This window comes from Falco biarmicus, chromosome 1, assembly GCF_023638135.1.
Source record: "Falco biarmicus isolate bFalBia1 chromosome 1, bFalBia1.pri, whole genome shotgun sequence".
In the NCBI taxonomy this organism is placed as follows: domain Eukaryota; kingdom Metazoa; phylum Chordata; class Aves; order Falconiformes; family Falconidae; genus Falco; species Falco biarmicus.
In genome coordinates, this window is record NC_079288.1 from 89605947 (window position 1) to 89627595 (window position 21649).

The following is a 21649-nucleotide window of genomic DNA, read 5'->3' on the forward strand; positions in this document are numbered from 1 at the left end:
GTCAGTACTCACGACTCCTCCATCTGTAACGCACAGGCACCCATCAAGCTGTGGCTCGTGTGGCCACCTCTGCGAGTGAGAGTGGCCCTGGGGCAGCTCTTGAGCAGGCTTTGCTGGGGTGGCGATCCCTGGTGTGCCGTCTGAGCTGGTCCTTGGCAGTGGTTGCTGCTGTGGCTGTGCCCACGAGGCCAGAGGGATGTGGCAGATGTCCATCTTGGTCGCATTGCTTTCACTGGGAGCATTGCAAATGGTCTAAAGTCTGCATCCACATCTGCACCCATGAAGCAGCTTTCTGGGCTGTGGTGAAAGGGGTGTCAATGCTGGACTCTTGAGGTGGCCAGGGCAGCGTCTCGATGGTCCTGATGTTCAGGAGGGCCAAAGGTGGGAGCCTGTGCTGGGGCCGGGGCTATGCGTGCCTTGCATCCCTCCCCCAGCCCAGTGTCTGCCCATGCTGGAGCACTGCTCTCCCACACAAGCAGCCTGGCCCCTGGGGACAGCTGGGGCCCTCCCTGTGCTCTGCAGCTGGTGGGCTCGAGCCTGGCGGCCCTTCTGGGAAGGAGCAGCTCTGGCTGTTCCTTGCCTTCCTGGAAGAGCCCCTGCTCTGCTCAGGCTCCTGCCAGAGGCTGCAGCAGTCAGGCAGCTCTGTGGTGAAGGCTGCCTTGAGGCGCTGTGTCCAGCCCAGCTCCAGCAAGAGGAATGTGCATGTTGAGCCAGGCCCTGCCTGTGACGGGGCTCCCGAGCCCTCACCCCTGCCTGCTATTTTTAGGAGATGAAAGAAGCACAGTTCCTTGGGGGTGCTGTGGCGAAGGGCGGCTCTGAGCTGCTGCTCCCTGCTGTGCTCCTCCCGCCCTGGAGAACAGGCCTCTTTTCAGGCAGCCCTGGCCTCGCCAGAGGAATTTGCTCCCCCGGCAAGCCCCAGCCGGCTGCTCGCAGGGGAAATAGCTGAGACGCCGGGCAGCGTTTCTGACATAGCTGCTCTGGCAGTGCTGACCGCAGTGCTTTCCACTGCATGGAGCCAGGGCCTGCCCCACCACAGCCACCGGCTGCCCCTCTCCTCCCCGGGCGCAGTCTGTCCCTCAGCAACGCGGAGGTGGCTGAAGCTGTGCTGCCAATGGCTGAGGTGTGAGAGCTGCAGGAGCTGAGGTGTCCCTCCCTTTGCACTTTTGTCATGTCCTTGGTCTCTGCCCCAAGCACCTCTGCTCCCTCCATGCCAGTCAAGGCAGCACATCTCTGCAGCGAGTCTGCAGTCCTTGTGGGTCACAGCCCTGTGGTGGGATTTCTGCTCGGTAACATTGTGTTGCATCTGGTGTGGGAGAACCAGCACTTCACCACGTCCCTGCTGTGCCAGGGTGGCCCTGTCTGTTCCCTCTGGTGTGGTGCTGTGAGGCTGCTTCAGGCCAGAGCAGCTACGCTTGGGCTCCTGCTGGCCCCTTCCTCTTGCCCACACGGGCTTCTCCTAGAAGGACCAGTACCATCTTTCTCCAGCCCAGCACTGGGTCAGGGTGGTGCAGGCAGCTGCTGGGCTACTGGTGTGGGGTGGTCCTTGCCCAGCCAGGGCTGCATGGGCAGGAGGGAGCTTCCTTGCTCCATGTGGGTATTGGAGGTGGGTGCAGGGAATGTCGGGGAGTAGCTCCCAGACTTTCAGCTGGAGCATGCTGGCCAGCCCTGCAGAATGAGCTGCATTGTGCCTCCTGGTCCTGCCAAACTCCTCGTCCCACCCCAGAGAAGAGCCAGCAGCCACTGGGGAAATAGAACTGACAACTTTATAGAGAAAATAAAATTACAACTAAGAGATGGGTGTGGGAGCCACTGCCGGGCAGCTGGAGGCAGTGCTGGCAGGGCAGTGGCAGCCACACCATCCCCAGGGGACCAGGAGCTCCCAGGGGACCAGGGGCTCGCTGGGCCTCGGCTGGGGCCGTGTGGGGGTGCAGGTCCCTGTGTGGGGGCAGTAAGTCCTGGGGCTGGCTGAGAGCAGAGCCCTAGGGAGGGCTGTAGGGTGAGAGGAACCAGGGCTGAATGGGGGAGCAGGAGGTGGGGTGCAGCTGGGATGGCAGAGGCTGGGTGCAGAGCAGGGCATGGTGGAGGGTACAGGACCTCTGGGACCATAATCCATGTGCCACAGCCCAGGGGACATGGGCACGGAGTCTTCTGGCCAGTGGTCGGGGCGGTGGCCCCAGGCTGGGAGGTGCCGGTGCGCGGTGCTCCAGCACCAGCTCCCCGAGGTGGGGAAGGGCAGCTGGTGACAGTGAGTCCTAAGCAGTCCCCGGCAGGACTCGGTGGCAGTGGTACCGGGCATGAGGCCTCCCCGCCGGCCCCCCAGCAGCTTCCTCCCACCCGTGCAGGGTGAGGGAGGGAGATGCCCATCTCCCGGGGGCCAGGGCCCTATGAAATCTGGTTGTTGAGCTGACCCGGGTACTGCTCAAACCGCTTGTTGGCCTCCTCACTGAGCGCATCGCCTGGGTGGGCAGAGGGCAAGAGCTGTCAGCTCTGGTGCTGCAGGTCACCTGCCCTGCTGCCACCCTGGCTCCCACCACAGCTGCCGCCAGGGCCCAAAGCCCTGTCAGCCTGCGCCAGCCCAGACACCCTGTCCCCAGCCCCACTGCTTCCTGCAGCCCCCTTGCCCTACTCCTGCGCCACCCCTGCCTGGCCACCCACTGCCCCAGCATGCCCTTGCCCCCAGTGCCATGTCCCGGGGCTGTTACCGATGTGGCAGCTGTGCACCCAGATGCGGTGCCCGTCGTACTTGCAGTTGCATTTCATGGCATTGTTGGTGAAGTCACTCTCTGCCACCTCGAAGTTGGGGTTGATCACGACCTGTGGGGCACCGATAGTGAGGGTCACAGCCCCCTGCCCCACACCTGGTCACTGAGGAGCTGCTGCCTGTGACAAGGCCCCCCCAGCCCCAGCAGGACACATCTACCCAGCTGCAGTGGGATGTGCTGGAGGGCTCCGAGGAGCTGGCAGCTGCCGCTGTGGGGGGCTGGCCCGGTCACTGTGCACCACGTGCCCATGACCACTGTTGCTCAGCGCAGGAAAACTGGGGCCAAGGCATGCCTGAGCAGCTCCCGCGTGTCTCTGGGCAGGAGGACAGATGCTGTCCCACACCAGCACACACCCTGTCAGCTCTGGCGTGCTCCAGCCTGCTCAGAGGGCAGGGGAGAGAGGGCCGGGTGGCTGCTCTCCCAGTACAGAGAGTCGGAGGTGCAGGGGCAGAGGGTTGCAAGAGGGGCCAGGGGCAGCTGGGCTGCAGCACCTGCAGGATGTAGTTGCCTGGCTTGACATCAGTGATGTCGATCCACTGGCAGTCGATGTCATGCCTGTACAGGTCCCAGCAGCCCACGGTGATGCCCTGCTCCCCGAAGTTGGCACACTCGTACCGCTTGGCCACGTCTGTGGGCAGGATGAGAGCGTGGCTTGTCCCCGCTGCAGCCCCCATGCTCGCAGCAGCTGGGGCTGGGTGCCCCCGCAGCGGGGACACGGTCAGGGACAGTGCCGCAGGGCCTCAGGGCACCCACCTTCCTCGCACTCCGTGTCCTCAAGGCAGAAGCTGGCCTTGTGTCCCTCCGCCACCTTGGTGCCGTTGGGGGTCAGGATGTCGTAGTGGGTGAAGATGTCCATGCTGTGGTAGTGCCTGCAGGAGGGAGCCCACACCACCCGGCTGCGCCAGTGCCCCCACGCTGGGGAGCTGGGGGGACACTGTGTGCAGGGGAGGAGACCCGCGGAGCAGTCTCACCTGCCCTGCAGCGTGTCCACCCCCCTCCGCCACCTGCCTGGCCCCTTGCTGTCAGGGAGGGTCCCCTCAGCCCCCACCCCGAGGCTGCAGTGCTTCGAGGTCCTGCCCCAGCAGGGGATGTGGCTGGCCCAGGCGAGCTGGGGGGACACTCAGCTGTAGGGCACAGCCTACAGCCCCGTCCCTGCCCCCCCGCCCCCCAGGCCCCCAGCCCCAACACTGCTCATTCAGGGACAGCCCTGAGCCCAACTAGGCAAAACTGGATGCTGGGCAGCAGAAGGTGCCTGACCCAGCCTGTGCCTCACCTGGCATCACCCTCGCCTGGCCCACCACAGCAGCACCATCGCCCTCTCCTCCCCCAACCCCTGGCCCGGGCTGATCCCCTGCTGCATGCCCCCCGTCCCTGCCTGTGCTGCACACCCACCGGTGGCACTCGTGCCAGACCCAGGAGTGCCGGCCAGCCTTGGGGCGGAAGTCTGCGCGGCCATTGTTGTGGATCTGGGAGGAGAAGCGGAGCAGGCGACGGTGCCCATAGGGCCAGTTGGCCAGGCGGGCCGAGCTGGAGAGGCAGTTCTCCTCAGCGGCGCAGTACAGCATGTGCAGCGGCCGGTCCTCGATGTACGCTGTCTCCTGCACCAGCGGGGCATGCAGCAGCAGGTCGGAGGCAGCTGGGGAGCATATGGCTGCTCAGGGACAGGCGGCCATCCTGCTGCTCAGCAGGGACAGGGTGAGCAGCCAGCGCAGGCAGGGCTGAGCCAGCCGTGGGAGTACGTGCCCTCCCCACTGGCTGGGCACAGGCTGACCCTGCAGCCCCGCCATCTGCAAACCCCACTGCCTGCACCCCATTGTTCACAGCCGCTTTATCTGCAACCCCTGGCCCCACAGCACCATTGCCTGCAGACCCCACCACCCGCAGACCCCATCGCCCGCAGACCCCATCACTGCTCACTCTCAGAGCAGATGACACCTGCGGCAAAGCGTGTGCCCGTGTTCCTGCAGTTCAGGCTGGTGCCATGGTGCTGGCAGTGGCTCAGGGACATCTCATGGCCGGCGCACTTCACCCCGCTCAGCACCATCTCCGTCACGTTGCTGGCATCCCAGTACCATGTCTCCTGGGGAGGGGGCGAGACAGGCTGGGTGGCAGGGCTGGCGGCCACAGGTGCCCCGGCTCCCATGCACCCAGGCCGCAGCCAGCACCCTGCCCCAGCACAGCCCTGCCCACGTACCCGGGCTGCCCTCAGGGTCCCACCCTGCGGCACACCGTGGCTGCATCCCCTTTCCCCCATACATCCCCATGGCCATCCGGGAAGTGGTGGTACCTGTGCTTGCTGTGGCATCACCAGGGGCTTCCCCACCAGCACCTACCGTCACTGCGTGCAGGGAGTAGCCCAGGCCGAGCTGACGACAGGCCACCATCGCCTCCTTGGTGGTCCAGCCATCGCTGCACACTGTGCCCCACTTACTGCCTCGCTTCACCTCCACGCGGCCCTCAAACGCCGTCCTCCCACCAGCTAGGCGGATCTGCGGGGAAGCCCTGGGGCCATGAGCAGGCACCCCACTCCATGCCACCCCCCACCCCATCCCCGTCCCATCCCTGTCCCCGTCCCCATCCCTGCGGAGCAGTGGTGGTGGCAGCTTGCTGCCCTGGCCAAGCTGGCACTGGCACCTACTTGTAAGCCATGGTTAGCGAATCCCAGACCCAGCTGGCGACAGGCCACCATCGCCTCCAGCGTACCCCAGCCTTCGCCGCAGACCAGACCCCAGCGGGGCTGGTCCCCATCGCCAGCCCTCACCGCCACCTCGACCCGCCCCTCAAAGCGGCTCCGGCCCCCGCTCAGCCGAATCTGCAGAGAAAAGCAGTGGCAGCAGCATCGTCATCACAACCGATGCTCTGGCTGCTGGGGCCACATCCCACAGGACAGTTCTCCTCAGCCCCTTTCCCTGCAGCACCTGCCCCCTCCCTGGTGCAGCCAGGGCTGTGTTGCGGGGCCCTGACCGGCCGGGGGCTGGGGGCTTTGGGGCGGCAGCCAGCAGCTGAGCAGAGCCAGGCACAGCTTCAGTCAGCAGGGAACTCCCCAAAAATGGCATGTTTGGGGCCAAGAAAATGCTTGTGAGTTTGGGAATTCTCTCACCAAAGCAGGGAAAATGGTTCATTTTGAAATGGCATTCTCATTTCAGAAATGAACAAGTATAAGAGTTAAAAATTATTAAAAAGCCAAAAGTGGATGAAATGACAGGCCAGGGCAATCAGGAACACACGGCTCCATTTGCTCATTTCATCATCAGCAAAAAAAAAAAAAAATCTCTCTTGGTTGGTCCACAGCGATTTTTTTTCTGGTGCTCCTGCTGGGGAGCTGGCAGCAGGGAGAACAGCAGGGAGCAGCTGCCCCACCCCACGCAGCAGGGCACCCAGAGCCCCCCGTGGCCTTGCTTCCACCCTCTCCTCACATGGTGAAGCTTGGGACTCCCACTTCCAAAATCCCCAAGCCCCCCAGGGCAGCCCTTGCTTCAGACCAGGGCAAAATGTGTGTGGAGTGTGGGATGGGGTGCAGAGGAGGAGAGATGATGGGTCATCCTACAGCGGGTCCCCTGGGCCCTCCCCCAGCACCCTGCTCTGGGGGACCCCGATGCCGGGAGCTACCAGGCACCGTGGCTCCGCAGATGCTGGCAGCCCCTCACAGTGCACACCAGGTTCTCGTAGCCCATGTAGGGGATGTTGCAGCGGATGGCCGCATCCTCCGTGTGCTTGCAGTCCTCCTGCGTGATGTTCTTGAAGGGGCAGCTCCAGAGGGACTTCTCGGTGCCGAGACACTGCACCTCATTCATGTGGATGGGCCCCATCCCTGCCAGGGGGCCAGCAGGGATCAGGGCCCAGTGGTACAGGGACAGTCATGGCCATCCTGCCCCATGGCTGCCCTTGCCGCTCAGCATGCATCAGGGGAGCCCCACACGCTCCTGGCCCCCGCAGCTACTGCCCAGGGCAGCGCGGAGGCGTAGCCACAGTCCCTGGGGGATGCTCAGGGCAAGCCTTGCACCACACGCCACTGGTAGCCAGGTGCCCATGGGACAAGCCCAGCTGTGGCTCCCCTCAGCCCAGAAGAGCCTTGTGCCTGGACCAGTGCCTTGTCTGCAGACCCAGGAAGGTGACACCTGGCCCCCCAGCGCCAGCGCCCTCACCTTGGCCCATGCGTGCCCCAGTGAGGGCCTCCTTGGCGCTGCCGAAGCCCAGCTCACGGCACACTACGCTGGCTGACAGCAGGTTCCAGCGGTCGTCACAGATCGTGCCCCACTCACTGCTCTTGAGCACCTCGACACGGCCTTCGCCGACCTTGGCGCCGCCCTTCAGCCGGATCCGTGGCTGCAGGGGAGCAGGGTCAGGGCATGGTACAGGACAGCATGGTGTGGCACAGTGCTGAACGGCACAGTGCAGCACAGCATGGCGTGGCACAACACAGTGCAGCACAGAGGTTGCTGGCCATGAGTCCAGGGATGTGCAAGGACAGGGCACTGTCCCTAATCCTGCTCCACAAGTCGGTCACCCAGAGACCCACATGCCCGCCCGCAGGTGCAGCCCAGGGGACAGGGCCCTGCAGCAGGACAGTGGCCAGCTGTGGGCCACTGCAGGACTCGGCCCCCTCCCCATGGGGCTCACCTGGCCCTGCTGCTGTTGGCGCTGCTTCTTCTTGTGGGCATTGCCAGTGGCAAAGAGGGGCCCAGGCACACAGCTGACGACCACGGGCATGCCAGCCCTGCAGGCGGCCGAGGTATTGCCCCTGTAGAACTCGAAGGTGCACATGGAGAGGTGCACCTCCGTCCCCACACAGGACACAGAGTGCAGGCGGTAGTTGAGCTGCTGCCGCTCCGTGAAGAGCCTGCAAGGAGAGAGGAGCCTTGAGACACAACCAGCACGGTCAGCTGGCAGCAGAGGTGTCAACAGCCACCCTGCCTGTGGCGGCACTCACTGTCGGTGCCCCTTGCACAGTCCCCAGAGAGAGGCGCACCATGCCTGCAGGGCACCCTCCCCTTGCCAGTTGCCAGCCCCTTGTCCCCAGCAGCACGGGGACACGCACGGCTCCGGCAGGACTGAGCAGGGCTCTTGGCACTCAGGCTCCCCACTGGAGCCATTTACCTCTTCTTGGACCCTACATCCTCCCTGTGCTTTTGTTTAGGCTGAGATTTGGAGGCCAGCCTGGAAAACAGAAAACAACCATCAAGGAGCCCGGGACTGTCACCTCCACCAGCTGCAGTGACACAGGGAGGACAGCCTGCCCTGGCTTCACTGAAAGCTGAACTGGGCATGTTGGCCCCGCAGGAGACTCATGCACGTCCTCTTCATGGCACGCATGGATGCAACAGCATCATCTGCTGCCAGCAATGTGACACAACTGCCTTCACAGCAATGATGCAGTTTCCTGCCCACATGCCCACATCCACCCCAGGAAACTGTGCCGGATGCAGCAACATCCCGTGCTGCCTTGTCACACAGCAGAAGATCAAACACCAGTGGCAGCTATTTGATCTGTTGGGTACAAGTGAGGTGTGCCCATGTCCTTGCCCAGACACCAGACAACATCACTGTGTGATGCTCCAAGGGGAGCAGGATGCCCAGCAAGGACAGCACCCAGCAAGCGGCGCAGGCAGCAGGGGCTCTCCCCAGTGCCATGGGGCACCGTGAGACTCCCTGCAGGCTTGCAAGGATGCGCTGCCTGCGAGATGCACATTGAGTAGTGTGGAGAAGAGGCAGCTGCCCAGGGCCTGGTGCACACATGACGTAGGTATAGTCCCAACACACTCAAATGCTTTGCTTCACTCAGGCAGGAAGATGCCGGGCAGGGCCAAATCCCCAGGGACCACAAGGAGTGAAGAGCAGAGCACCCCAAAACAGGGCAGGGGACTGACACCCACCAGGGACAATGCAAAACTGAGTCTGGCAACTGACTGACCCTGCTGCCTGGTGGCATGTTTGTGTCAGCCCGCACGGCCCAGTGAGCCCCAGGACACAGCACAGGGCTGCCGGGAACCAGGATTCACACAAGTCAGCCGGAGGCCACCAGCACCCATTCACACTCCTCAAACCACAGCTCGATCCAGCACCTGGCTTTGGGTCCCCAGTACAGTCAGACATCACTTAAGTGCTGCGAGCCCCGGGCAGAGCCACCCAGGTGGTCGGGGCGGGAGGAGAGGGTGCACATCCAGCCTGGGGCTGAGATGGCTTCGGGGGCAGGGGGGCTCTGGCAGCAGCCGACCTGCCCCTGCCAAGGGGCTGTCAGGGAGCCAGGGCCCGGCTCTTTCAGCCACGGGAAGGAAGAGCACGAGAGAAAACAGGCGTGATTGGCAATGTGGGGTTTAAACTCGGTGCCAGGAAAACTTTTTCCCCATGAAGGCTGTTCAGCATTGGAGCAGAGGCCATGAGGCTGTGGGGTCTCCATCCCTGAAGGTTTTCAAAAGCCAACTGGATGAAGTCCTGGGCTGACCCACAGCTGGCCCTGCTGCACACGGGGGTTGGACCAGGATTCCCCTTCCAGCCTGGATCAGCCTGTGACTCCACATGCGACTGCAGTCACGCAGCCACAAATTGATAAGTCCTGGCAAACGAACGTGTGGCTTTCAGGAGACAGCTCCTGCTCCAAGCCGAGGGAAGGGAGCAGACTGCAGTTCATGGACTTCACAAAGCATTTCACCCAGTGCTGCCCGGGAAATACCCGCTCATTGGAAAAGGGGCAGTTAGCACCAAACCAGACAAATAACAGCACATTGTGGTGAGTGGGACCTGTGGGTGGGGGTCTGAGGAGACCCCAGGGGCTGGCCCCGTCTGCCTTTCCACCACCAGGGCAGGCACAGCTGCAGGAGCTGGTGAGGACATCGTTGGGGACACAAAGCTGGTAAGTGTCACACTGAAGAGCTCGCAACTGGTCCAAAGTGTAGGGCACCTTCGGCACCAGGGAAGGTGGTGGGACCAGGGTAAGGTTGTATGCTGGGGACAGAGAAATGTCTCCGTGTGGCAGTGGGCTCAGGCGAGAGGTGCTATGCCCTAGCCCAGAGAAGATGGGCTCTGGCTCACTGCACCTACAGCCAAACTGGGCAGCAAGGTTCAGGGACAGAGGGAAAGGGCAGCCAGGCTATCCCTTGGGACTGGCAGAAAGGCAGCAAAAGCAGGGTGGGAGAAGGTGCAAGAGATCCCAAGCAGATGCAGCACTCGGGGAAAGACCTGCCGCACCATGCCCGTCACCCTGGTGACCAGCACTGCTGCTCGCACTGCTGTGCCCATCACCCTGGTGACCAGCCTTGCTAGGACCGCTGAGCAAGTGCTCTCATGCCCACACCAGCCCACCCTGCCAGCCTGCCCCGTGGGGAATGGAGGGGTGAGCAGCCTTTCCAGCTTCCCCATTGCTGCTTTCTGCAGAAAGCAGCCCATTTCCACAGCCCTCCCTCCCCATCTGCCAGGAGAGATGGCTCTTCTCCAAGGCCTCCTGGTCCCCATGGGGCTGCAGCACAGGATGCCGCAGCCCCCTCCACCGCTCCCAGGGGATCCTGCCCACAGTGGGTCTGCGCTGCAGACCATGGCCCCCATGCCAGGATTCCTGCCTGGTGTGTGGGATGGGGGCTGCTCTGCCTGGGGCACAGCCAGCCTGGGAGAAAAACTGTCTCTTGCCGGGGATGGGGGACCCCGGTGCACACAGGCAGGTCCCACCAGGGTGGTTTGTCCTGCCTGCCCAGCACAGCCCAGGCCATCAGTCTGCTCCGTCCAGATCCATTTGTGCCAGGATCTATTCTAACGGCAGAGACTGGCAGGGCCAGACAGCCCATCTCTGCCAAGGGCTCAGCAGATGGGGCGTCCCAGCCCCTTACCTGCTGCCTGGCCTCAGGCTCCAGCCCTTCATCCTGGCTGCATGCTTCAACCGCCTGTGGGAGCAACACCGCCAGCTGCCCGGTCAGGGGTGCATGCAGTGCTGGGCACCACGCTGGGCACCACGCTGCAGGCAGTGTGTCTGTGCCCACAGCCCTGTGCCGCTCACTCAGGCCGTGGTGCTGCTGGAGCATCCCTGCCTGGCTGGGCTGCAAACCTCCCCTCGGACGAGGACCCGTGTGCCCTGCGCCGGGGGAACTGTGGACGTGCACCACGGCCAGGGAGCAAGAGCTGCCCTCTGGGAGCAGCCTCTGCAGCAGTGCATAGGGCAGGTGGGCAGCCGTGGCCCCTCAGCTATGCCACGGCCCCCCGGCTTGGTGAGTGAGCACCCATATAGCCAGCTGGGGCTGGGACTGGTGAGCAGCAGAGATGGGACTTACACTGGGGAACCACAGCACCCAATGGCGTGACCCCTCTCTGCCCTCCAGCACTGCACCATGTCCCTGGCACTGTCCCCAGCCCCGTGCCCCCACCTCTGCTCCAAAACCCCAACTTCCTGCCGGACTCACTCACTTGTAGAAGTTCCTGTTGACCTTCTTCTCAGCAGGGAAGCCCATCATGCCACAGACGACACGGCTGTTCTGGCTGTCCCAGCCCTCATCGCAGATCTGTGCCCAGCCATCCTTGTAGCGCACCTCCACAATGCCCTCCATCACCGGCAGCTGCCTCCGGGCCCCAGACACCACCGGCCGCAGCCGGACCTCCTCCACGTGGCTCTGCTCAGTCTGTAGGGTGCACACAGGTCAACCCTGGCTCACACTGTACCCCTCTGCTCTGGCTCCCTGCCAGCCCCTTCCTGGGGGTGCCCTGAGGACACAGGCACCTGCAGGAGAGGGGGTCCCCAGTCCCAGGTGAGGAACAGGGATTGCCAGGTCCTACATCCCTGCAGGCCACATCTGACAGCCCTGGGCAGCCAAGAACCTCATCCCATCCTGTGCAGCTAGCGCCCCACATCCCCCTGTCCTCCGGGTGCAGCAGCCAGGAGAGCCAGCACTGCCATCCCATCGCCTTGGGATCCTGCACCTGGAGGGAGGGTGCTCAGACCCCCCCATGCCCAGGCACCCACCCAGAGCAGGATGGCAGCAGGGCCTGCCAAGACACAGGCACAGCTGGCAGGACACTGCCCCAGCCCCCCTCGCCTTGCTGGAGCCCTGTTGTCCCATGCCCAGAGCTGTGCCATGTTCCCACACCCCAGCCACATCCCGAGCAGAGCCTCGTCCTCCACAGGCACTGTGTCTGGGGGTGGGACAGGGGCCCCAGCCCGGAGGACCAAGGGCAGCCACAAGAGATGGTTTGAGAAACAGAGAGCCTGGAAGAGAGAAGGCGAGAGGGAGGAGCCAGGCGTGCTGGAGAGGTGCAGGGTGGAGGGGCAGGTCGGGGCCCGAGCATCCCCAGCAGTCACGAGAAAGAAGAAAACAGGCTGCAGAGGTGAGAGACAGACCCCTTGGCTCGGAGGAGCTGCTGGGAGAAGCGGCAGCTTGGGATGCTTGGGGGATGCCAAGGCAGCACCATGCTCCCAGGCATGGCAGGGATGTGCCGGCTGCAGCCCCAGAGCCGGGTTGCGCTGGGGGCACCCCGGGGAAGTAGGTGCCCACCCGACTCAGGGGCACCACGGGTCCCGGGAGCCAGGGCAGCGGGGCAGCACGCCCCTCTCTCTGTGGGGACAGTCCATGTGCTAGGGCTGAGGGAAGGCACTGACAGGCTGCCCTGGTCCTGCACACAGGACCCTGCCCGTGCCCGGTGGGACAGCTGCCTCCCGACTATTCAGGGTGGACTGAGGCCAGGCTGGGCTGCCCCACGGCAGGGCTGCCCCACGGCAGGGCTGCCCCACAGCAGGGTTCCCGGCAGGCAGCTCTGTGTGATTCTGGGCAGCACCAACTGCCCACCCTGGCCAGCAGCTTCCTCACCTCAATGACGTTGGAGTCCTTGAAGCCTGGGATGCGCTCATCCTTGCAGATGACACCTGCATCTTCCTCATGGCTGCAGTCGCTGTTCCCCCAGCCCCGGTGTTTGCAGTCCCCTATGCTCTTCTCACCTCCAGCACAATTCACATTGTCCAGCCAGATCCGCCCTGTCAGACACCAGGGCCGGGGTGAGGGGGGGACCAAGCACATGCAGCACCCCCTGGGAGCAGGGAAGGTGCCCACTGAGCAAGACCAAGAACACGCAGGTGTGCAGCAGGAGTGTGGATGCTGGGCTGGGGGCTGCCCTCCCTCGGCACAAAACTGAAACCAGCAAAATGCCACTAGTAAAGCCCTGAGTGGGGAATCTGCAGATGGGGGCTTTCCACCTCCCCAAGGGGCTGCCCTGCCAGGTATAAAGCCCCCACGTAACATGAACCCTGGGGTCTGTACAGCATCTCACCTGCAGCACAGCCTGTGACACCTCTGCACTCTACGGCCACGCACACCGCCAGGCACTCAGCAAACTTAAGATCTGCCTGCTCCCACCCTGCCCCCACCCAGCAGTGCATGCAAACCTGCTGCAGCACGCGCCCTGCCCCTGACATGCAGCCACTGCCAGGATGCTCCCAACCCGTGCAGTATGGGGGACTGTGCCCCACCACCCCTGTCTTACCGATGCCTTTGCCATACTTGGCACTGTGGGCCCAGCCGGTGGCAGCCACAAAGCCGAGGTGCCGGCACAGCACATGTGCGTTAGCCAGCGTGAAGTCGTCATCGCAGATGGTGCCCCACTCATCATTGTAGAAGACCTCAACGCGGCCCTCGTTGTGCTTGCGTGGGTAGCCAGCCAGGCGAAACTTCAGCTGGGGTCTGGGGGTGTGCGTGGGGCCTGGCAGGGTGGGCTGGGCGCTGCCCACCCACAGCCACACGCTGCTCAGCAGCACCAGCAGCTCCCGCCATGCCCACGTGCCGCAGCTTCCCATGGCAGCACGGCTCTGCAAGGGCAGAAAGGGTCAGGGGACGCAGGATGCACGAGCCGTGCTGTAGCACCAGCCCCCCCGATCCAGCCACATGCCAGCTGAAACCCCTGCTCACACGCAGCTCCGCTCCGTACCAGCACGCCTGCGCATCTCAGCCCTGGCCGGAGCCAGCCCACTCTCACTGCCCACCCAGGGCCCCGTGCACGCAGCCCCCTGCACCAGCCTGGCACCCCCAGGCTGCCGCAGGCCAGGGCTCTGCCCAGCTCCCCCGGCCTTGCACCCCTCCGCGGGCAGCCACTGCTGAAACCCCATGAAATCCCACCGTGCCACCAGGTCACATCTCCTGCGCCAAAGGGCAGTGGCGTCACCCCCTGGAGGGTCAGCTGGAAAGGAGGGGGATCGGCTGACAGAGCAGAGGTAGCGGGAGCAGGACCAGGGCCCAGGGAAAGCCCGGACGGACCGGCCAGGAGCTTGATCCACCAGGAGCATTGCAACAGCTGCCGGTCACCAGCAGCTGCCAGCCCCCACTCCTGCCCCCTGCCAGGAGCCACGCAGCCCAGCCTTTCGTGTTCCTCTCTGTGTAGCGTTTCTCCAGCCCTCCAATAACATCTGTGGCTCCCTGAATACCTGAGGGACATAAGGTATTCCTGCACCAGTCCCCTCGGCAAACAATAGTGAAAACACTTCTCTGTGAACCGCCTTCCCCTCCCAGTGCAGTATTCCCGTTTATCCTGTCAGGGACCACTTTAACCCTGTGTGTGCCGCGGCAGCCCAGGAACAGCATTTCTGCATGGGCAGCATCAGCCCTGCTCCAGGCTGGGTTCGCCATGCTTTTGATGGCAAAGCTGTGGTGCTTCCCCAGCACCACAGCACAGCAATCTGCCTGCCTCCCGCTGCCGCAGCCTCACACCACCCTTCCAGCCAGGCCCTTCCACAGGTGGGGAAGCATACCCCCAAACCTGGGAAACCCCCCCCAGGACAGGCCCACCAGAAATACATCTCTGCGCCCTGCCTCCCCCACCCCAAGAGCAGATCCTGCACGCCACACATAACGGTAGAAAGAGTAAGGTCCGGCTTACCCATAAGTAGGAGCCATCTAGGACTCCAACATTTAGCTAAAGGTTTACAGAGGAAGGAAAACAAATGTAAACCCTGCACATGCTCCCAGCCTGGGGCTGTGCCACAGGACCCTTCCCACAGACCCTCCCCACAGTGCCAGCATGCTTCCCTGCAAGCCTTCGTCCCCACTCTCTCGCAGCTTGCTGCTTGCTGCCTACGTGCCAGTTTGGTAGGATTGTGAGGGTGTATTGGGGCACCCTCAGGCACTGTGGCTGCTCTTGAGGTGCTACGTTGTAAGAGTCCCTTTCCCTGGACTAAGGCCTGTCCACATGTTGCCCCTTTGCTCCTGGCCCCTCTGCACCTGCGGGGCGACAGCAACGTCCCTGCAGTGGCTTTGGGAAGGGGTCCTCACAGTGAAGGGGCCAGGGAGTCCCCACTCGGTCAGCACAGCCTCTCCAGAGCCTTGCTGCCAGCCTGGCTGCCAGCACCGGGCTGAGGGCTGGCACGGCTGACCCACCACCCCGCCAGCATCTGGGGCTCAGCTAGCAGGAATCGGCTCCACCCCTGCACTGCTCACTTTTCCTTATGCTGGAGGCCAGGTCCTCCCTTCAGCTTCTGGGAATGCCTCCTGGACCCAAGGCAAGGGCGAACCAGGATGGTGCCCCAAGCCAGCCCCTTTTCCATGCCCATTGGACCAGCAGAGACCTCTGAAGGGGCCAAGCCCTGCTGCGTGCCTGCCGCTTCGGGCATGTGTCACATTGGAGGTGTCACTAAGAGCAGTGAGTCCCTTGGGATGATGACCCGGTGCCTGCAGGGGTGCTCAGGGAGAGAAGGTGAGAGGTGACACGGATCAACAACACCGGTCCAGACGTCACAGTGGGAAGCACACCAACCCACTCAGGGCAATCACACCAGCGCTGGGGCTGGTGCTCCCCTCCACCACAGCTGGGGGCACGGGGGACACCACAGCACTGGTGGAGCCACAGCAGCCGGCAGGAAGATGTCCTGGTTCTCTCTTCCTGGGGTTGGTGGGAGCTGGCTTTGGGCTCCCCGCACCTCAGCTGCCTGCTTTGGCTCTGCGAGAACAAAACAAAGCCCAGCAGGAAGCATATTTGTGGGCAGGCAGCAGGGAAATGCTTTGCTGAACTTTTTAATCAGCCTGGCAGGAGAAAAGAGGAGGGCAGGCGCAAAGAGCCACCCCAGCCCTGCCAGTGGCTCAGGAAAGGGGGTCTCTGGGCTTGCCAGGGGCAGGCAGGGTAGGAACACTCCATCTGCATCTCTGCTCTGTCTGGAAAGCAGCAAAGGATGAGTTTACCATCTCACAGCAGTAATAAATCCCTTATTCCACCATTAGTCACCCCCCTGCCCAAATGCAGCATTATAAATCCTCAGGGCTACACCACTTCGCACATGACACAGAGATTTGAGCCCTCTCAGCGCTAATCGTGACACACCTGGGGAGACTGGGAAAGCTGCAGGCGCATAAGGGCTAAAGCTTCACCAGCACTTGCACTGAATGAGCAAGATAATGTGGACTGCAGGCAGGCTCCAGTCTGTTTTGCAACGGGGTCAATGCCACGTTAAAGGACGGCAGCACAATTAATGCCAATCTCCACGGTTCTGCAGAAATAGCCCATGTCAGAAGGCTGGTATGACCTTTTATGAGATCACAGGTTTGGTTAATTGGAGTAACTGTGTTGATATAACAGGCTGAGACTGGAAGGCATTCAATTCATCTTGCACCACCTTTTAATGAATAATTAGCACTCAACAAAATCAGTGCACCTTCTACTAAGTGGATTAAAACTGGTCACCTGCTGGAACTAAAATGTGGTTACAACTGGGGAAGTCACCATTCAGTGGGCTTGCTGGTGAGGATCACATGCTTTTCAAAGCAAAACCATGTCTGGAGGAGGAAAAAAGTCCTTTCCTGGTACAGTCTGCAAAGGCAGAACGGGGCAGGAGTGTGCAGGACTGTGATGGGGACAGACCTGGACAGCCTGGTAAAATGGCATCATGTAGCCTGTATCCCTGTGTACAAGGAAAATTTAAACCTGTGCATTCAGGAACAAAGCATGTAGGACCAGACATTCCCACTGCTCCCCCTCTGCCCTTGCAGCTCAGCCTGTCCTCAGCTCCTGCCACTCATCTTGGAAACTCCCAGTAAAATGCCCTGCTGAGGTCTGCACAGGCCCACAGCACTTCCCACAGCCAAGCTGCGACAGCTGTCAGGCTGGCAGTGAGGACGCCCTGTGGCACGGCACAAGCCGTTTCCCTGTTTCTCTGCTATCTCCCTCTCTGAACGTGCTCTGAGCCCATGTGCCAGGGAGGTCAGGCTAACAGCGCTCTCGTTGTCCAGATCACTTTTTCCATTTTCTGAAAGGTAAGCAGTGCGTTTGCTCTGCCCCAGCCATGTGACGCTGCCCGACTTCCCCACTCTGCTGGCAGGCTTTGCTCCGTGTCCTGCCTGCTGCTCCTGGACGGGCATCCCACCCCAGCCCTGGCACGGCCAGTGCAGGGAGCTGTGGCACAGCTTTGCAGGTCAGCAGATGCAGCTCACCCATGCGCAGCATCTCCCGGGTTCAGCCTTATGGGACAGCAGCCCTGCCGGCTGGCACGGCAGGAAGCACAGGATCTGTGCCAGGGCTGGGGCTCTTTGGCTGGGACAGACAAGCCAAGGGGGGCCCTCCACCCCAGAGGGCTGACCACGGAGAACAAGAGACCCAAAGGTGATTTCCCATCTCCTTCCCACCTCTGGCCAGGGGAAGGTGTGCCCCTTTGCCCAGCCTCCGTGGGTTCGTCCTGCTGAGAGTACTGGTACCACAAGGGCAACAGCTCCTGCCCACTGGCACCCAGGGCAGCTGGTGCCACCGGCAGGCAGCACAGCGGGAGGATGTGAGTGCTGGTGCTTTCAGAGGAACAGGAATCTGCAGGAACCACACACATCCCCTGGAAATGTGCAGACAGCCTGGGCATGGCCAGCCAGCATCCCCTGTGGGATGGGCAGGGGCCAGGAATCACCTGGGACAGGGATGGGGTTTCCAGGCATGTCCCCTGGCTGCTGCCGCCGTATGTCTTAGACAGGAGCTGGGCACAGTCCTGCCCCAGCACCTCAGCTATTCTGCTGCCAACTGCCTGCTCAGCGAGGGACAGTCTCCTTTTGGACTGGGGCTCCTGCCAGAGCCGCTGGCCTGTGCCGTGCCGCGCTGTGCTGAACGTGCCTGCCCTGGCATGCAAGTGGGTTCAGACGCACAGCAGCACTTACGCTGCAAATGGAAAGTGCTCAGGAGGACAGGCTGGCCCTGAGCAAATGCTGGGCGTGGGAGCCGGAGAGCAGCGTAGGTCCTTGCTACTGCCCAGGAAACCTCAGGAATGTCCCGGCCAAGAGCACGCAGGGCCCTGAGCCACCTCCCAGCCCATGGCACAGCTCGTGCTGGGGCATCCAAGAGCCCCACAGGGCTGAAACCCCTGGGGCTCCCCGCACCACTCTGACCTCAATCCCATGCTGCTGAGGCTGGCACGGGCACAGGGACCCTTCAGTGCAGAGGAGCCCCTGCAGCTGCAGGAGCCACAGCACTGCTTAGCCTACTCCCACTTCCAGCCCCAGTGGCTCTGCCTGTCCCAGCAGACGACAGGGGCTCCTACGCTCCCCTAGGACACAGCCACCCTGGCAGGGCCTGCAGCCCTCCTGGCCAGGGGCTGCCCCTCACCATTGCTCCACTCCCCTAACAGCACCTTGCACAGAGGCTGGCCCTCCTGGAGGGGCTCGGCTGTGCCAACACGGCTGAATGGTGCTGACGAGGGGTGCCTGGAGTCCAGGGGGGGCTCCTGGCTCCCAAGGACTGTTCAAAGCTCATGTGCCATTCAGCACCCACCAGGCACCAAGAGGGACATCAGTCTGCGCCAGCGAAACCCTGGTGAATGGCAAACAGACCTCGGGAAGGGGCAGCTCCTGAAGAAGCAGGGCCCCCGCAAGCTGGCATGTTTGATTGGCATATGTGACAGCAGCCAAGCGCCGGTGTCCTTGTGACATGGATCAAGATCCCAGGCTGTAGCAGCAGGGAAGGGCCAGGCCATGGCGGGCCCCCCAGGAACATGCTCTCTCAGCAGCTGCCTCAGACACACACATGGGGACATGGAGTAACCCAGGCACTGACAACTGGAAGGACTCAGATAAGAGCAGCACAAGTGACTGAAGACCTGGGAAACCCGCCAGCACAAGAAGGAAGAAGCTCCCTCTGTTTATCCTTCCTTGGGAAGGTTAAGGGGTGACACGGTCACACTCCGGCGAGGCCCACGCTGGGACATCCCTGAGAGCGTGGGGTCGCATCCCTAGCACTCGGGGCAGGAGAAGGTCTGGTGGGTCCCATGGCTTCAGGCGCTGGGCTCCATCCCTCCCCTTCTCCCCAGGGTCCCAGCACACACAGCCCAGCACTGGTCCTTTCGCAATTCCGGATGCCTGGATGAGCCTGCCTCGCTCTTCCTGCTTCCCAGCAGCCCTGGGGTGCCAGTAGTGTGTGTGCATGAGCTGGGGGAGCCCCAACACCCCCAGCCCACTCATGCCGGGACGAGCCAGCTCCCTGCCTGCAGGGACCCCATGGGATTGGAGCTCGGAGTGAGCACAGCCAAGGTCCAGAAGGCAGCAGGGCTCCACACCTGAACTGCACCAGGGAGCAGCCCGGCGGCCACCACAGGAGCCTGGCCATTCTGGCAGGCTTGGTGACACCTCTCATCGTCACCCACCTCTCGCTGGCTGGGAGCTCACTGCCTCTCACTGCCCAGACAGCAGGGTGCCTATCCACACCATCCCACCACATGCCCCCCTCCTGGACAGTGACAGGGACACTGCTGCAGACAGCACACCCTGGCTCCAAGGGCTCTCCGGGGCATCAGTTGGGGCAGACCACTGAGTGCATGCTGGGCTGCACCACCCTTCCCCTGCCGACCCCACTGGGCTACCTGATGTTCCCCTGCCCTGCTGTCACCCTAAACCAGGGCAGGTCATAGTACAGCTCTTTGCAGTTCCTACCACCAACCCGTCTCCCCAGGACACGGCAGGGCCCTCAGCTCTGCCAGGAGCTTGCCTGCTCCACCCTGGGCTCCCCTGGGCTCCGGAGGGGCAGCCCCGGGAGGAACCAGCTGCGGGCAGAAGGGAACGACCCTGGAGGAATGTGCAGGCGCTGCAGCCATCAGCCACACGGTCTGGACAGCCCAGACAGGCTGAGGGGCAAGCAAAAGGTCTGGGGGACTCAGGCACCCCAGAGCAGCGAGGCAGCTTGCTCGGAGCTACTGAGACGTAGGTGACCTTCTCTGGAGAGCAGCGGGGAAGATGCAGGGCCACCAGCAAAGAGAGAGTGCCCCCCCCAGCCCTCACACCTCACATCTCTTCATCCATCCTCTCTTCCAAGGGCTACCGCAAATTCCATCTTCGTGGAAATGCTGACTCTCCGCCGGCCTTTGTAAACCACAGCTCAGCAAACAAGCCCCCCGCAGCCCGCACGCTGGGGCACACAGCACAGCCCCGCCGCGGCACCCCACGGGCCGGCTGGCTCTGCCACGGGGACCGGCGGCGCGGCTGTCGGCGTCGCACGGCCCCCTCCGCCGTGCCCGTGCCTCCAGCACCCCACGGACACGGCACGGCGATGCTCTGACAGCCGGGGGACGGGGCGCTGAAACGGGCACCCCCGCAGGCCCAGGCAGCGTTGGCACGGCGCGGCCCCACGCAGCCTCGTCGCTGGGGTCCCCCACAGCCTTCGCGCATCGGGCACCCAGCCCCTCGCACCGGCGCCGCTCCGCGCGGCCCCGCACGGCGCAGCCCTCCCGCCCCACGCGGCCGGGACGGCGGCAGCCCCGCCGCCGCACCCCCGCCCCCAGCCCCGCCGCCCGCCCGCGGCCGCCCGCGCCCCGACACCGGCGGGCTGGCTCCGCGGGTGCCGGGCACGGCTCGGCGAACCCAGCGCCGCCGGTGCCGCGCCGGTCCGAGCCGCGCTTCCCGCCGGCGCCGGGCCGGTCCCCGCTCGGCTGCCCCGGGCGGTACCTCTGGTCCCTGCGGGCTGCGCAGCTCCAGTAGCACCGAGCGAGAGAGTCCAGCCGAGTGCCGGCGGAGCCGAGCCGAGCCGAGCCGAGCCGAGCCGAGCCGAGCCGAGCCGAGCCGAGCCGAGCCGAGCCGAGCCGAGCCGTGCCGTGCCGAGCCGTGCCGCCCCTCTCCGTCCCGGCCCGCCCCGCGCCGTGCCCAAGTGTCCGGGGCCGGCCCGTGCCGCCCCGCGCCGAGCGGCCCCGGCTCGCCCCCGCAGCCGGCCCGGCGAGGACGGGCCCACCGCCCGCGGCCCCACCGCCCGCGATGGGGCCGGCCCCACCGGGGCCCCCGCCCCGGCTGGGCTCCGCTCCAGGGCCGGCCCCGGCCCCCCGGGACGGGACCTTGTGGGCTGCCCCGCCGCTGCGGGGCCGCTCCGAGGGCCGCGGGGGGGTCCCGCTGCCGCCCCGCGCCTTTCTCCGGACAGCCCGGCCCTCCCTGCCCACGGCCCCGAGCCCTGCTCCCACCCGCGGGGCCGTGGGGCGACCCGCGGCAGCCGCGGGCACGGGGGAGCGGCTGCTGGCCTGGATAGCCGCGCTCCGCGGGCAGGGGGTGCAAAGGCGCAGGGAACGGCGGGTGCCCCGGCCCTCGGCCCCCCCCTGCCCCAGCCTGCACCTCGCCCCTGGGGCCGGGGTCAGCCAGCTCGGGGGCGGCAGGGCAGAGGAGAAGCTTGCGGGAACGGTGTGCGCCCTCCAGCCCTCTCCCGGCACCTCTCCAGAGGCTGCAGCAGCGTGGCTGAACAGACCCCCACCCTGGCCTCGACCATCCTGCCTGTCCCTCCTGCCTGTCCGCACATGTCACAGGCAGCCCTGGCCACAGGGGGATCCCAGGCCCGGGGGGGCCCATCCCGCATGAGAGCCCCATCCTGCAGGAGAGCCCCATCCCGCAGGACAGCCCCATCCTGCAGGACAGCCCCATCCCGCAAGGCTGGGGGGGGTCTGCCCACAGTGGGGGGTCCCACTGCGAGTACACACTGCCAGCGCCTGCAGCCCCTTC

The 21649-nt window shown here is 64.0% G+C and overlaps 1 protein-coding gene across 4 annotated transcripts; it reads right to left on the bottom strand.

The window, feature by feature from the left end:
• Window positions 1-1745: 1745 nt before the first annotated feature.
• LOXL3 (lysyl oxidase like 3) lies at window positions 1746-21102 on the bottom strand. 4 transcript variants are annotated; one of them, XM_056359614.1, is made up of 15 exons: window positions 20618-21102; window positions 13215-13536; window positions 12545-12708; window positions 11151-11362; window positions 7383-7602; window positions 6908-7088; window positions 6419-6573; window positions 5401-5574; window positions 5096-5251; window positions 4680-4842; window positions 4155-4398; window positions 3516-3631; window positions 3254-3390; window positions 2703-2814; window positions 1746-2456 (listed from the first exon to the last, which is right to left on the bottom strand). In XM_056359614.1, the coding sequence occupies exons 2-15, from the start codon at window positions 13522-13524 to the stop codon at window positions 2383-2385; spliced, it is 2418 nt and encodes an 805-aa protein (XP_056215589.1). In that variant the 5' UTR covers window positions 13525-13536; window positions 20618-21102; the 3' UTR covers window positions 1746-2382. The 4 variants fall into 4 exon arrangements, with proteins under 4 accessions (XP_056215589.1, XP_056215615.1, XP_056215605.1 ...); XM_056359640.1 differs by lacking the exon at window positions 13215-13536 and having other exon boundaries at window positions 20618-20792; XM_056359630.1 differs by lacking the exon at window positions 5401-5574 and having other exon boundaries at window positions 20618-20790.
• Window positions 21103-21649: the final 547 nt, after the last annotated feature.